Raw genomic sequence first — 16,871 nt, forward strand, 5'->3', positions numbered from 1 at the left:
ATATGCAAGCGTCACTCAGATCAAATCATCTCTTTAGCTTACACCTTTAGCTGATCGCAGAAAAACTGCACATATCAAACTCGAGCTTTAACAAGTCATTCCAGCCTTCAGCAATTTAACACTGGAACAGTCTTCCTGAACTTGTTGTTCAGGAGTGTGACCCAGACAAATTCAAAGTGTTGTTGTCTCCTCTTTTTAGTCGCCTCTCCCGCCATTCAGCTCGTCAATTAGCTTCTCCTCAACAATAAAGTTTTTGTTCTCTTTAAGGTATTCATTGGTGTTCGCGTCCTACTACCTAGAATGTTTATTAGTTACACTATTCCAATTTTTTCAGCCTTTTTTTGTAAATCTGCTGTGTAATTACTTTGCTTCTTACTTGCTATTCAAACATTGCATTTGTGTGATGACATGTCCCTGATATTATCCCCCTTCATGTTATGATTTGCATGGGCATTTAAGGGTGAATAAACGATTACTCAAAGCGAGAGGACGTTACGAATGTGTTTCCTTGCATGGATACTTTTCTGGATAGTTTTCTCGCAAGGATTATTTTGTTCTCAACATTTTATTCACGCACACTAACTAAATAGATGAACAGCGCCTACGCTGTTACGCTAGCTTCACCCACATGCAGCTCTTTCGTGCTGATTTGGCAATCTGCTTTGCCTTGAGGGTTGTCAGGGTTATGGACCCAAAAACAGAGAGAAAAGTTGAAGCAGGGACCATTATTCGTGGCGTTTGGTTTCGAGATCATATATATTCTTCATGGCATCAACTACGTGTTTGTGCGCCTCCACCTACTTCGGCAACCTTTGATATACTAATCAAATTGTCAACAATGTCCACTGCAATTTAAAGCTGCCTAGAGAGAGAAGCATGGAGAACAAAAGCATGGAGAAGGAGGGCAAGGGAGGAACCCCTAGTCCGGGGTCCCTAGGACGACTCCAGCGACGAGCCGGGCCCGCTGTATCAGAGCTCGGAGGACCTCGGGAGGTCCATCGAGGAGAGCATCATCCCACAGCTCCTCGTTACGTAAAGGGCTAAGTTTATTTCAGCGCTGATTTCTAAACTCTCGACAATAGATCAGGATAAGCAAAGTAACTTATTTACTGAAGTAATGAATTTCTAGGTACACCTGCGGTAAAACTTCCGGGTGATAGGAGTCAGGTTTCTTCGTTGTTGGCAGTGAGCCACTCAATCTCTAACCCGTGCATGTAACGGGATCGCCTTATCTCTAAATACCCCACCATCGAGCGTCCTCACGCTTCTGTCCTCTGCGCAGGTCCCCCTGACCCACCGGCTGAGGCCCCGCGAGCGGTCGCTCTTCCAGGCGGCGCGATCGAGGTGACTTGGTCGTGCTCGCCGTTCGACGGCGGCTGTCGCATCCAGCGCTACCTGGTGGACGCGTCTCCGGAGGCGGCGGAGCCCCGCGCCTGGAGCCGCGTAGCCGCGGTGCTTAGCACCTGCTGCCGGCTCGACGACCTGCCGCCGGCCACCGCGTACGTGTTTGTCGTGCGCGCGCAGAACGCGCGCGGTCTGAGCATGGCGAGCGCCGAGTCGCCGCCCGTTGTGCCTATGCCGCCCGACGGACTGCCCGGAGCAGAAGGCGATGAGGAGCTGGACGAAGGTGAGGACACTTCTCGACGATGCTCCCGAAGGCGCGCCGCTCAAAGCCCGATCCCCCATCGAATCGGGTGTATCGCACATGCTACATCTTCAACACGAGGAAAATCCGGCATACGTGAATCCGAACCGTTTCATAGCTGCGGAAGTAATGTTCTCGTCATTACGGCTTTCTTTTTACTTTTGTTTTGTTTTCTCTGAGAATTTACCACCGTAAATAGCTTCTCAAACAGATAGAATTTTTGCAGAATCATTGCACTTCAAAGCATCTAAACAAAAAATGAGGCCAGACGTATTTGTCTTGTCTACCAACGTACTGTGAACGAATGGTACGGGGGATGCTACGAGTCAAGCATTAATTGTTGTGACACAGCGTGCAGTAATTGCTAGGGAGATTTAAGTCGTTTAGTGCCGACAGAACAAGCTTGCAAGCAAGATGAGTTTGTACGAGCGGTGCTGATCTTTACCCCCTTGCTGTAATGGCTGTGCACGTCAGAATGTGGTAAAACGCACCTGTGTTTTTCATAGCTTCATTCATACAAATAAAGGCAAAGAGAAACGCTCGTAAAATGCTGCATTAGACAATACGGTCTGTATGTAAGCGTTGCGACCTAGAAAATTTGTGATGGCTTGATCAAAACTGGATACAGGGTTTGCGTCACAACATCGAAGAATGCACTGCATGCGCCGAAGTGAACTCCAAAGACACGTTTGTTTTGAAGTAGTGAGAAGTAGTGTTCACGGCCATGTTTCCATATTCAATCTCTTCTCGCAGTTTTTCCGCATTTCAAATTAATTTATCTATTGGCATGTGCATGTACCCGTATGCGTGCGATGTTCATAAATGACATATGCGAGAATTCGCATGGTTGAACTCGCAACTATTTTTTTTAGAAATTGGTGTTTTATTTATTCTGGCCGACGCAAGGGTCTGTTAAATTGTTTCACGAGAAAGATAAATGTTGTGGTATAAAGACAAACTTAATTTATGTGACTTCGCTGTGGTACCGACGGTCAGCAGCGGAAACTAAGCGCTCGTTTACAACTTATCGGTCGCATTTCGAGACATGCGTAAAGATAAGCCGTGTTTGAAGACAATGCACGTGCGGGTGCTATCAGCGTACGGGCACTGCCGTGATATCTAAAACGTATTTTGCCTTCTAGGCACAACAAAGTTGGGAGCGCAATGTTCCCTTGCTTACTTAGAGTGATTTCAAATCCAGAACTGGGGCTAGCAGGATACCCAGGCAGCGCAGACGCGCTCCCAGCCGCTTTACGCACCGACAATTGTGGCGGCGTTGCACCATGGCTCCGCAATCAAGCTGATAAAACTTACTAGGTAGATATAAAGCGCCGGATGAATGGGCCTCCCAACCTCGGCCAGGGGGCGCTGCGCCGCGCGCGTTTCACCACCTTTCTAGCAAAAGCCGGTCGCTCGACACCCTGCTCCCGCTTTCTGCCTGCGCTCTCTCAGCACGTTCACGCGCTCTGCACGCGCTGTTATCTGGTTGCCCTCCACGTGCAGCGTCACCTGTGACTTGCTCCGAGGGTTTAAAAGGAATATACAAACGCTTTCACGGTGGGAATCTTATCAGAATTCGGAGCGATTCATTGACAACCTTTGGGGTACCAAGCAAGTCAAACCCGATGTTTTTGAGCGAGTGGTATGTGAATGTCGATGGTGAACAGCTGCCTTTTTTATGACATCAAAAGCGAGGTGATGGCGCGAATTCTTTATCTATGTTACCGGTAAAATGTGCATTTGCTGCGGCACTTGTGTCTTTTCAGAGGTGTCGGCAAACTACCAGCACGCTTTGGCGAGCATTTGTATATAGCGTTCGGATTTATATTGCTTGAATGCCAAGTTTGTCACGCGGCTGTCAATTTATTAGGAGGTCAGTGTGAAGAGACTAAACTTACGACTGCCCTATTCAGTACCTGGCACTATTTCAATGCGCAGTGTTCAGTTTTATAAGAGTTTCACTTTCGCCGAGGTTCTCATCACATGTTAACAAGATCGTATCGTAAGCTCAATAACACCTTTTATTTTTCGCTGCTCCTTTGAAAGTATAATGATGCGCACAAAAAAAAGTGTTTTGTGTTCACTTCAACCATACATGTTTCTTGCAGCGCAAGTTTCATTTCGTATAATATCCACGCCTTATTACGCAGCGTGTTCACAGATTCGAATGCCGATTCGAAACTGTGAGTTAGACACCTCGCTTGGTTGTCGTCGCATCACTACCCACTAGGATCGAGCATATTTTAATTACGCCCAGATTTCCTCCTGTTAACAGCGTCGAATTTCGCGAACCCATTGAAAATTTTATATCTGCCTTGGTTCTTTCTTTTAACTCGTTTTCATAGCGGCAGCTGTATATCACCCGCGGCTCGGGCGCATGCAAGGACATTACATTTTACTTGCCAAAACCATCATATCATTAGGAGGCAAGCCCGAGACTCCAGATTAATTCCGGCCACGAGAGTTTTTTCTTTAACGTGCTCCTAGAATTATTTGAAGAATATACAGTGCGACGACAATGGACAGAGGGTGCACACACACCCAGCGTCACTTCTGTTTACATTGAGCGTTTACATTGAGCGTTTACATTGAGCGTCATACGCGTGAAATATGCAACACCAACACGCCCTGTCTGTCATTCTCGCACCAAAATCTAAGTGCACTGTTACTGCGTTTCACTCCCGTGGAAATGCAGCTGGCGTATGCAGGAATAGAGAATAGAACTTATGACTTCGATCCTAGCATAACAACACCTCATCATGCTAACTTGATGGGTGCTGATTGCAAGGCCTGTACGTATAAACGCTCAGTGCCAAACCGCAACACAAATTTGTTTACACTGAGCGGCGACGAGAAGTCCACAGCCATCAGCTGAATAAAACACTTGCAGGACTCACAGCACGGTATTTTAAGTGTATTAGGCTAGCAAGCTCCACCGCTTTCGCACTACCAATGGTTAACTCGGAGAGCCAGAGCCCAATCGCGAAATGCACAGTAGTTGTCTATTTGCTGTTCTGTGTGTGTGTTTTTTTTTTCAGTTCACAAACACGCTTTTTTATTATGAGTCTGGCCATCGCGTTTCTTTCAGTTAATTCTTAGTTTGTAGCATTGTGCACGACAAAAAAATGTCAAAGTAACGAGACCGCGGAGTATCTGCGAACTGCCATAATCCACTCTTGACGCCTTTCCTTCTCGCTTCTCGCACTGCTTGTATTGGAAGCAGTGTACCTTGACGGGTAGTTTTCAATTATTCGCCATGTTTAGACTTTCGTAGCGGCTCACAATGCAGCAGTAGTGCGTGCCTGCTTTCCAGAACGACGAAGGAGCGCTGCCCATGGCGTGCGAAATGCGAGATAAGCGCTCCACGAAACCCGATTTCTGTACGCGCAATGGGAAAACCCAGCAAGCACGACCCGTTCGAGTGACCGGAACTTTGCCCTGTTTCCACTAGGGTGACGAATGGCGCTGCGTAAACTTGAGCCTGTGCTCCCTATGGGCGAACACTTCTTTGCTCTTATCTCTCTGAAAAATTGAAGTCGCCATTAATAGCTCGAGAAGTCCGCTCTTCAATGTACGAACACTGTGCCATCCAGCGCATTTACATCATATGGCTGTCTCATCCATGAGCTCATAAAATGTGGCATTCCCACCCACTGCAAATGCATGCGAGAGCAGTCGCTGCGATCAGCGTGTAAGCAGTGATCATTCAGATGTAACTTGTCGCGTACTTTAAACAATCAACTCATGAGTTATACGTAGCAAAATTGGAAATATTTTCTGACTGTAATATTGCTTACTTTTTCATGTAAGCAGTAAAGCTCGACAAACGTCTTTCGAAAGCCTAAATATTTAAAGTAGTGGATTCATCTTACAACTTTTCCTTTATTTACATCTGCCAAGATTTGGGGAGATATAGACAGGTTCTTTATTATTTTCAGTTTTTTTTTATTCGCTGGAGCAGCCGCACGCTTTTACTGGCACGTAAAACACTTGACGTGCGGGGCGACTTCATCGCCTTTGAACTCTATGCGGCATCCCATGGCGACGCCCTACGTCGATGATGAATGTTAGCCCAGTCTGTCCGTGGGAATTCTATTGCAATAAAATGACCATAGCTATAGGAAAAGTCGGTGTTGCAAACCACAGACATTGCTAGTGAGCTTTGCACGCGTGAGTGCTCTCTGTTTGCCCATAGAGTCATGTTGATGTGAAGCCACATCATCTGTTCATCATTTACTCGGCACTTGCTTCTCCTGCATAAACAGGGCTCGTGAACTGCGAGGAATGCATTCACGGCTTGATATTGCAAAATAGAATACTATATAAAAAGAAACATGTAGTGATGTGCATTAGATGTACATGCGGGCCTGGGCCCCGCAGGTCGCCGGATCGAATCCCGGCTGCGGCGGCTGCATTTCTGATGGAGGCAGAAATGTTGTAGGCCTGTGTGCTCAGATTCGGGTGCACGTTAAAGAACCCCTGGTGGTCGAAATTTCCGGAGCCCTCCACTACGGCATCTCTCATAATCATATGGTGGTTTTGGGACGTTAAACCCCACATATCAATCTATTACATGTGGGCCTGGGTATTTGGAATGAACCATGCCTGAGTATCTAGACAATGCACAATGTTACGCACTAAAATGTCGTTAGTAGCACAAAAATCAAAGGGAACCCTGTTGAAGGAGTAGCATTGCGCATGGGAGGAGTTACGGGTTGAACGGTGCTAACGCGGGTGCTGCGGTGAGCGCTGGAAGATTCGTTTTAAGTGATGGTTGAGTTAGGCCTAATCGCTTCGGTGGATGTTTCGACGGGCGAAAGAGCGTCGTCTTCCGGGATTCTCTCCACCGCAGATAAATGAGCCCATAGAGTGTGTCCACTCGATGCGCGCTCGAGCGTTGTGAGCGGTGGAGAAGGCGAAGCTTGAGAGAGGTGACATGTACAGACATTTTTCAACACGTATACGTTAGGCGCGCGTCAGGGTTACTGCGCGTGAACCGACGAGTCGGCGGTGTAGCGAGTGGTGGTCGCGATAGCGGAGCGAGTCGCGGAAGCGGCAGGTGTTGCGTGCGAACGGGCGAGGTGGCAGCTGCGGGTGCTGTGGCGAGCGCGCACTGCAAGGGAAGCGTGACGTCAACGCGCACCTGCGGCGTCACCCACTTGGCACTGCTCCAACACCTGTGGCGAAGAGAGCGCGTTGCGGCACGTTGGCACGGACACACTGAGGGACAGCGTCACACAGGCTAGTCTAAGAGCTGCCTCGCATTAAAAAAAAACAGGTCAGAAGCGTGCGTCAGAACAGGATTCTCGGTGTTATCTATACGTTCACAAAGACTCCCAGGTTGCAAATAGCTCGAGAGAATGTCTCGAACCTACTTATAAGTTAATGGCACAAAGAGCAGCTTTGTTTCAATGGAAGCTTGATGCACGAGGCTGCATGAACTTTAGTAAAACACAAATAATAAAAAGTGACATAGTGGAATGAATGATGATAATGTTCTCAGCCGAGCACATTAGAGGAGATAGTGCTAATCATTTCAATGTTTGTTCCTGTTGCTTAAACACTTCTTTTAGGTTTTGCATTGCCCGTAGAAACATGGCCAGGGCAATCCTCCCGGTTAGTCATTTCGAACAGCAATGGACTCAAAACTATGCAACTTATCTTAAATATTGGAACTACCGCGTGCGAAATGCATTGTTTGCAACGTGCTCGACGACCTGCCGGCTGAAAGCCGTGGCGCTTTCACGGCGAAAACCCATCTTCTCTTCTCACACTGAGCGGCACGACACGTGGAAGAATGCCGTGTGGGGTCACAGTCGGTGACCTTTCTTTTCAGGGCCCACATCTGCTGCACGCGCGTCGATCCTGTAGTGAGTGCATATACTTCGTACCATACTTTGTGCCAGCAAAACGTTACACAAGGACGACAGGAAAAAAGACATCGACGTAAATGTTTGCTGTCGTAGCTGTAAAATTCCTCGTTGGCCGAGGCAGTCTGTCAGCTTGCCGTCAAAGGGCAAATTTGCTTCGGTACGTACTCGCCTGCGAATTTTTATTTTGACAAGTGGGAGTGTACTCGTCTGCCCTAGTTTTAAGTGGTTGTCTGACATTTTGAGAGTGCGGGTCACTACAAAGAGGACAACGTGTATGTTATGTCATAGAATTGGCAACTTTTTTTTGCATGCTAGTAAAAACAGATTTCCCATTTCATACAGTGTGGTACTAAGTGCGCGTGTGTGCAGTCACTGTTGTGCGAGCCAGCTTGATTTAATTGCTAAATGTAGTGGTGCTGCCTTATTCTGAGATGAAAGCTCGTATACGCTGCGTTTCAGTGCTGTTTTACATCAATGCCACGTGTGCGGCTCTTTGTTCGTTGACATCTGACGCTCAGGATATCGGTTAGAGGATCAAAGCACTCCTGCCCATCTGCATAGTTCTTATTTTTAGGAAGTAAGTAATGACGTGTTTCACTTTGTTTTACACTATAGTTGCAACTAAATAATCTGGAATGTGCAGAGCACACAATAGGTTCCCTTCCACTAAAGCTTACCTACTGCAACTAAAGCATCGTATTACTCAGCCGGGCACCGCCATTTAATCGAGCCAATACATTTTTCATCCAATACTCAGCCCAGCATATATATTGATTGATTTATTGATTGATTGATATGTGGGGTTTAACGTCCCAAAAACCACCATTTGATTATGAGAGATGCCGTAGTGGAGGGCTCCGGAAATTTCGACCACTTGGAGTTCTTTAACGTGCACCCAAATCTGAGCACACGGGCCTACAACATTTCCGCCTGCATCGAAAATGCAGCTGCCACAGCCGGGATTTGAGCCTGCGACCTGTGGGTCAGCAGCCGAGTACCTTAGGCACAAGACCACTACGGCGGGGCAACAAGCGGGAGTTCAAAGTTACGTGCGTTATTAAATGTGCAGCGCCTTATGGCTGGTGCACACCGGCTGCTACCAGCGGTCGAGCGACCATTTGCGACTGGCGGCCAAGAAGCGACTGATGTTCAGACCGGCAGAGGCTGCATGCGAGCGACCGGAAGTCGCAAAATCGGAGAATCACATCCGGATCTCGTTATCAGCGAGAACTCTGGAGACTGGCGCCGATCAGCTGATCGCCGCCAGCTGCGTGAGCGGAGCAAACCGAGCGCACCGCACTTATTGTTTTCGTCCGTTATCGCATAGCGTTCCCAGCAGCGTCAAGGAGTTCAATTCAAGCGAAGAACAAGAGACTATCATGGCGCTGGGGCGCTATGTCATGGTGTCAGCGCTGGCAGCATAGATGCCTCTAAAGAAAAAAAAAAGCCGGTGATGGGTGTGACCGTCCCTTCACTCGCCAGAGTTGGGCGGCCATGCAAGCCGCCCACCTCCCAAGCTACGTTGAGACGACTAGGAGTATTTCCGAGAGTGTTACGTATTCAGAAACGCCCCTTCAACTTAAGGTGGCTTGTCATAGCATCCAATGTAGCACAAACGCGTCGCGAACACTGTGTCTTCAGGCGGTGCCATTGCATGAAGCACAAACGCGTTCCAAACGCGCTGCATTGAAAGCGGGGACAAGTCAAGTTCAAGACAAAAAACGATTCTGAATACGGGGCAAAAATGGTGCACAATTTATTTCCTCTTTATTTTGACGATGTTTAGCTTCTTTCGAATGCTGCTACGTATATCCGACACTTTTCTCGAGTTGCTGTGCCCCGCCGTCTCAAGTCAAATATTCCGAGTGGCCACAGTGCCACAGTCTCAGAGAAACGATCTCGTTTGTGTGTAGCGGCAGGAGGCCAGCGCAATGAAAAAAACAAAAAAAATATGAGCCTGCATATAAAAAAATGCTGGTGTCACTTCTGAGCCTCGCTGATTGGTTCCAACAGCTTTGCGACTGCAGTGGCGCGGCTGAAAAATCGGTCAGGAAGCGACAAGCCCAAGCAGTCACTTTGCGACCATTTGCAACCGTTCGTGACTGTTTGCGACCACTTTCGAATTGCCGCACGACCGCTGCTAGTCGCCGGTGTGAACCAACCATTAGAGAGACTCAAATGGGGGACGAAAGCACTCCCCCATGTAATAACAGTTTGTTACGGCAAGATTATACGACACTCCAAAAAACAGACTGGATTCTATAAATGACAACGCACTTTAGTTCCAAAATCGTATTAGGTCATATGAAATTCTACTTGTTGTGTACGTGGTGGTTACAAATTTAATTCCACTTGGTTTGTAGACGGAGGAATGACGGCCACCGTAGCACAGTGGCAGAGCATGGGACGCGTTATTCGAAGGTCGCAGGTTCGGATCTTGCCAGTGGAAAGTTTTTTCATCCACTTTTTTTTCTTCACATTTACATTACAATTAGTTCTGTCATAACATTCTCTATATACTTTTCTTGGCATTATTTTCTCTTATTTCTCATTATTATTGTGTTCTAACAATGAAAATGAGCACTTTTTAAGTTACCTTCCATTAGACAGGTTTGTCATGAAGGGTGAGACGCAGCTCCCCGAACAGTCAAGGCACAAAGACAACGCAAACGCAATAAACCCGAGAATTGCGCTGAAGTCATGGTTGCCTATATTCAGCGTTAGTAATATTTTTGTGTGTATTTCACTCCTCTTCGCCATTATAGTGTTCCCTGCCGACGTGGTACTTCTTCAGTCGCTGAACTATAAACTCGAGTTCAGCGTATGAAGCCATCGGATAACGCCGCCAAGGAACCTTTTTATTTGTTGGCTATGTGCACTTGAGTCCGACAAAAACAGGGCCCTTCGATCATTTCCCCTTCTGTGACGGAAATCAGTCATAACTCTCGTTTTAACGACAGACGATTTGACAACGCACAGTTACTCAAGTCAGCACGCCGTCCTATCGCAATTCCCACCATCACGCATTCACACTCGCTCCCTGTTGGATGTTGGCTTTGTAAGAGTTCGGTTCACTGAATGATGAAAAGCGTGTGTTTTTGCTTTGTGTACAGAATGCACTCGAGAAACACGCCATTGCAAGCTCACCTCTGAACAAACTATCTATTTCACTGAGGGGCTTGCGAACTACAGTATATATGATGCTGTCTGTGAAGTCTGGGTGGTGATGGCTTTACGGAGCTATGCAACGTTATAGTTTCTGTGAAGGAGGAACTTTCTTCGCATATGTACATTGCCCCGCCGCGATGGTCTAGTGGCTAAGGTACTCGGTTGCTGACCTGCAGGTCGCGGGATCAAATCCCGGCTGCGGCGGCTGCATTTCCTATGGAGGCAGAAATGCTGTAGGCCCGTGAGCTCAGATTTGAGTACACGTCAAAGAACCCCAGGTGGTCAAAATTTCCAGAGCCCTCCACTACGGCGTCTCTCATAATCACATAGTGGTTTTGAGACGTTAAACCACACATATCAATCAATCGCATATGTAGATACTCCATGAGTGAATGAAATGTCAGCAAACACTGGCAAACCACTGGTCAGCCAACATACGAGAAAAAGCGCATTTTAAAAACTCGACACTTCGTCGAACAGTATGGGCACGCCGTTTCACGACATTGTTTCTTCAACCAGCTCTTCTTCAGACAATTCGTGGGGAGCTGCCTTCTTTTGAGGCGTTTTTCCTTAACTTAGACTTCGACTTGCATTTTAAACGCTGAATGCATTTATACAAAAAGCATTTAGTTTCGAAGAATCATACAGCTCCCTTAACTTACTTCCACAAAGCAAATAACGACTGCTTAAGGTATAATAAAGATAAATGCGGGTAATAATTTGCAACACACTATAGGTATATGTATATGCTGCATTGAGTTATGGTGCAACAGTCAGCAGCGTTTTTTTTTAACCTTCACGATGATTTGGCATACAATGAACGCTTCTGCGAAGATGTAGAGTCAGTCATTTTTTTTTTTGAAGTAATGACACGGTATACTATTCTGATGAGTGACTTTGATGCTAAAGTAGGCAACAAACAGACCGGGAACCATGTAGTGGGGGAGTATGCATCGGCTCTAGAAGTTACGGAGGGTATAGTTATTAGCATAGTTCGCAGAACGTAATATTTTACGGATATTGAATACCTTCTTCAGAAAGCGGGCTTACCGTAAGTGCACGGAGCGAAGTCCTAATGGTGAAACTTAAAATGAAATAGACTGCATTCTGCGTGCCTACCTAGGCATCGTACAGGACGTAGAAGTAGTTGGCAAGGTTTGATGCAGTGATCGTAGAATAGTAAGAGCTCGTATTCAACTAGCTTTTAAAAAGCAAAGGCATAAACGGATACCGAAGAAGTCAAATAATGAACTAGTGGCGAGAGGAAAAGTACAGGAATTCAGAGCTTCGCTTCAGAATCGATTCGAGGCTCTAGACGAGGCAACCTACGTTAGCGTTAACACAATGAACATTAATCTTCCTAGTATCATCAAAGAGTATGCAATGGACGTCGGAGGTAGAGTCTGTAGACAAGACACTGGCAAGCTATCTCAAGAGACGGAAAATCTCACCAAGAGACGACAAATCATGAAAGCTTTAAATGCTACCGACAAAATTGAGCTGCTAGAGCTTTCGAAGTTAATTGGCTTAAGGTATAGTCGACATCAGAAGGTATAACATCAGAACGTAAAAAGCGGTAGAAGCCTGAAAGTTGAGAAGCCAAACTTGTAGGCAAAAGTCGGATGTATGCACTAAGCGACAAGGAAGGCAATGTAACCAATATGAATAGGATAGTTGAGGTGGCGGAGGAGTTCTACAAAGAGCTGTAAAGAAGCGAGAACAACCAGGATGATATCGTGAGAAGCAATAATAGCCCAGAAAAATTCGACATCCTACCAGTAACGACAGGGGAAGTATAAAGGAAAGCCCTAGAAGGAATGTAAAGAGGCAAAGCCGCTGGTGAGGGTAGTGTACCAATGGGCCTGCTGAAAGATGGCGGAAAAGTTGTGTTAGAAAAACTGGCCACCTTATATACGAAGTGTGTCTTGACGGGAAGGGTACCAAAATTTTGGAAGAATGCCATCATTTTAAGCCATAAGAAAGGGGACGTCAATAACTTGAAAAATTACAGGCCAATCAGCTTACTGTCTGTTCTCTGCGAAATATTCACAAAAATATCTAATAGAATTACGGTGACATTAGCACTCAATCATCCAAAGTACCAAGCAGGATTTCGTACAGGCTACTCCACAATAGACCATATTCATACTATCAATCAGGTAATAGATATGAAGCGTGAAAACTTAGCCATGTTGGTAAGACATAACTGAATATACGAACAGCGTAACCTAGAAGTAGTTACAGCGTAACCAAGGAAGCGATAAACAAGGACAGAGAAGGACGCTGACCTTCAACAGTCAGCGCTCTTTTCTGTCCTTGATTATTGCTTCCGTAGGTACGCTGTAACTACTTCTAGGTTGTGCTATTCGTATATTCAGGTACTAGAGAAATGCGCGGAATACAACCAACCCCTATACATAGCTCTCATAGGTTACGAGAAGGCGTTTGACTAAGTCCAGACATCAGCAGTAATGCAGGCACTACGGAATCAAGGCCCCGCAGGTCGCGGGTTCGAATCCTGGCTGCGGCGGCTGCATTTCCGATGGAGGCGGAAATGTTGTAGGCCCGTGTGCTCAGATTTGGGTGCACGTTAAAGAACCCTAGATGGTCGAAATTTCCGGAGTCCTCCACTACGGCGTCTCTCATAATCATATGGTGGTTCTGGGACGTTAAACCCCACATATCAATCAATACGGAATCAAGGCATTGATGAACTCTACATAATCACACCGGAAGACATCTACAGTGGATCCACAGCCACCATAGTTCTCCATAAAGAAAGCGACAAAATCACAATAAAGCAGTGTGTAAGCAGGGAGACACGATCTTTCCAATGCTATTCACCGCGCATTTACAGGAAGCTCTCAGGGTTCTAGATTGGGAAGAGTTCGGGATCAAAGTTAATAAAGACTATCTTAATAACCTGTTATTCGCTGATGGCATTGCCTCGATGAGTGACTCAGGGAACGAATTGCAGCTCATTATTACTGAACTGGACACGGAAAGCAGAATAGGCCTGAAAATAATATCCACAGAACTAAAGTAATGTGCAACAATCTCGGTAGAAAACAGCATTTTGCCATAGGTAGAGAGGCGCTGTAAGTTGTAAGGAATATGTCTACTTAGAACAGGTAGTAACCACGGAGCCGGTGCGTGAAGTATCTAGAAGAATAAGAATTGGGTGGATCACATTCTGCAAGCGTTTTCAAATCATGAATGGTAATCTGCCACTAACCCTCAAGAGGAGGGTATACAACAGCTCAGTCTCGCCGGTATTTACCTACGGAGTGGAAACCTGGAGGCTTACAACGAGGGTTCAGCTTAAATTGAGGACGATGCAGCGAGCGATGAAAAGGGAAATGATAGGTGTAGACAAGAAGAGAGCAGAGTGGGTCAGGGAACAAACAGGGGTTAAGGATATTATAGTTGAAATCGAGAAGAAGAAGAAATGGCCGTGGGCCTGGCACGTAGCACGTAGGCAGAACAACCGCTGGTCGTTGAAGCTGACTGGATTCCCAGAAAAGGCAAGCGCACGAAGGGGAGACAGAGAGTTAGGCGGACCAATGAGGTTACAAAGTTCGCAGGTTTAACGGGGATGCAGAAAGCACAAGACAGGTTGTTTAGCGGATCATGGGAGAGGCCTTCGCCTGCAGTGGGCTGATGATGATGATGATGATGATGATGATGATGATGATGATAAGGAGCAAGGAGGGGGACATTGTCTGGACTTATTCGATTCCGCATAATCGCGGCTGCATGCTTCTGTGTGAAGATACTCACGACATGATTTGGCCGCAAATAATACACACACAAAGTAAAGAAACACTCAACGACAAGCACAAGCGGCACTTCCAACTAAAGTATGACTCTTGCCAATCAAAAATAGTCAAGAGTGCTATTGCTACTCTCTGCCTGGTATCTTCTCTCAAAAAATCGTGCACACACATGATGCAGGCATCATTCGAGAACCAGATCCAGCGACTTGAGGCTGCGAAGTTCCCTGACTCGTTATTGACAGCTGTCTTCGAAGCGCTTTTGCGGAAAAGAAAAAGGGAAGGTGCTAGATCTGCCACGGGAGAACAAGGAACTGAAACCGTAAGACCTGCAGTGGTTTCTTATGTTCATAAGGTTTCCCACAACCTGAAAAAGGTACCTGTCGCCTTTTCCGCGCCCGTAAAACTGGTTCAGCTGTGCCCGAGAACTGCTCGGGGGGTGAAGGCGAGCCATCAGGGATGCGGCAAGAAACGTGGCACGATGTATGGGAAATGTGCCAAGGGCGTTGTTTATGAGATTTCCTTTTCTTGTGGCAACTCGTACATCGGGACTACTGGGCGCTGTATTAATGAATGGGTTAGGGAGCATGAATTAAATTTAATGAAAGATGGCTTGGCGCATTTGCGTATGCATTGTAAAGCCTGCGGGTGTGTGCCACGTTTTGACGAGGTTAAGATTCTAGGTATAAGTAGGCATAAAACTGCGCGTGAGTTGATGGAAGCATATTATATTAAAAAGAAAGGTGATAATTGCATCAGCGAATCGTCGGTGACATTGTACTTATCGGAAGAGAGATTGTTCGATAGCTGGATAGCGTAAGGCTGTGTGAAGACTGCGCATGTCTGTATGTTGTTACTTAAGCCTGGATTTTCGCGCGATCTACTTTAGTTGGAAGTGCCACTTGTGCTTGTCGTTGAGTGTTTCTTTACTTTGTGTGTGTATTATTTGCGGCCGAATCATGTCAGTAAGCAAGTGCCAACTAGGCCAACAATCAGTATTGAAGATACTCGCAGTGCTACGCCATGGAATAATATAACGGCAATCTTTATTCATAATGTTGAGCGGACGTAGCTGTACGAAGAGTCGCAACCATGGGCGTTGCCAGGGGGTGCGAAATAGCACTTGCCCCGTCAAGCAAAACCAGCTCTTACTTCTTACCCAAGCCACATCAGCGACCCTTTCACCCAGCCTCGATGTAACACGGGTTTGTACATTGTGAATAATTGAACGGTTGGAGTGTTTGCGCACTAAGAGACATATCCGACGTACGTGCAGCGCAAACAATTGCAGCACAATTAACGCAAAGTATCGTCAAGTTGCTTCTAATGAATCCTTCTGCTTATACGTGCATCTGTTTTCGCGTGATTTGCAGAGACATCGGAACCGGGTCCTCCTGTTACGATGCGGCCTGGACATGAGTTCAACCAACACTACCACGTGCACGAAGCTGTGGGCAGGTCGGTATACCCAAGATGGCGCTTTTTGCAGTGAAGCTGGACGTCACTAAGTTCTGGCGGACGGCGTCTGTTGCAAACATGCTCTCAGACCAATTTTCGGCGCCCCTCACTCATGGCCCCACTCGCCACAGGCGCCCCTCGCCATCGCCGATGCCGCTTTCACAGGTATCGCGTTATTCGGCGGTGGCACCTCCCATCAATCGTTGTGCCCCTATGCTATATGAGGACGATATGACGATAGGTATAGCGCGAGGACAAAACGACGACACAGAGACAAGAACACTGTGTCGTCGTTTTTGTTCTCGCGCTATAACTATCATCATGCCATACCAACTAGCCCAAGCTGCCACACTTCCAAGCTATATGAGGGTCGCGCAGGATACACGGTATCATCGAAAAACGTCTGGAACTTCGCCCACCTCACCATCATCCGCTCCGTGGTTATGCTGAAATTTTTTTATTGCGACAGCAATCATACGGACACTCCCAGCTGGCCTCACCGTATATATATATATATATATATATATATATATATATATATATATATATATATATATATATATTGTGAAGAAGAAAACGCATCGTTGGCAAACAACATCGCCACCGCTTGGGTACTGGGTGCTTGGCTTCGCTCGCTCGGCTCGTGCTGATCATCGCCAGCATCTGCTCGACCGTTGCTCTTGCCCGATCGTGTTTCATCGTAGGACCACCGTCGCAACAGTCGCCAATAAACCCTTTTTCAATTGGTGGAGGGTGCTGACATTCCCCGTCGCCTGAACCTGGGTGCTGCCATTCGCCGTCGCCTCAACCTGGAGCTGTGCAACCGAACGCTACCTACCATCATGGCTACCAACAACGCGCAACCTGGCTCTTCCACTCCATCCCCCAGCAACCCCGGCGTTCTTCGTTTGCGAGAGCCCAAAGTCTTTAGCGGAGCTGATGAGACTGACGTGG

General features: G+C 46.8%; 1 protein-coding gene across 2 annotated transcripts in view; it reads left to right on the forward strand.

Moving 5' to 3' along the window:
* LOC119175759 (myosin light chain kinase, smooth muscle) overlaps nt 1-16,871 on the forward strand; it is a 126,196-nt gene that overhangs the window by 56,275 nt on the left and 53,050 nt on the right. For both annotated transcript variants that reach the window (XM_075876121.1, XM_037426718.2), the window contains 2 exons: nt 1,283-1,627; nt 15,833-15,917. In XM_075876121.1, coding sequence (XP_075732236.1) covers nt 1,283-1,627; nt 15,833-15,917 — 430 coding nt within the window. The remainder of the gene's footprint in view (nt 1-1,282; nt 1,628-15,832; nt 15,918-16,871) is intronic.

The sequence above is a fragment of the Rhipicephalus microplus genome, chromosome X (assembly GCF_043290135.1).
Source record: "Rhipicephalus microplus isolate Deutch F79 chromosome X, USDA_Rmic, whole genome shotgun sequence".
Classification (NCBI taxonomy): domain Eukaryota; kingdom Metazoa; phylum Arthropoda; class Arachnida; order Ixodida; family Ixodidae; genus Rhipicephalus; species Rhipicephalus microplus.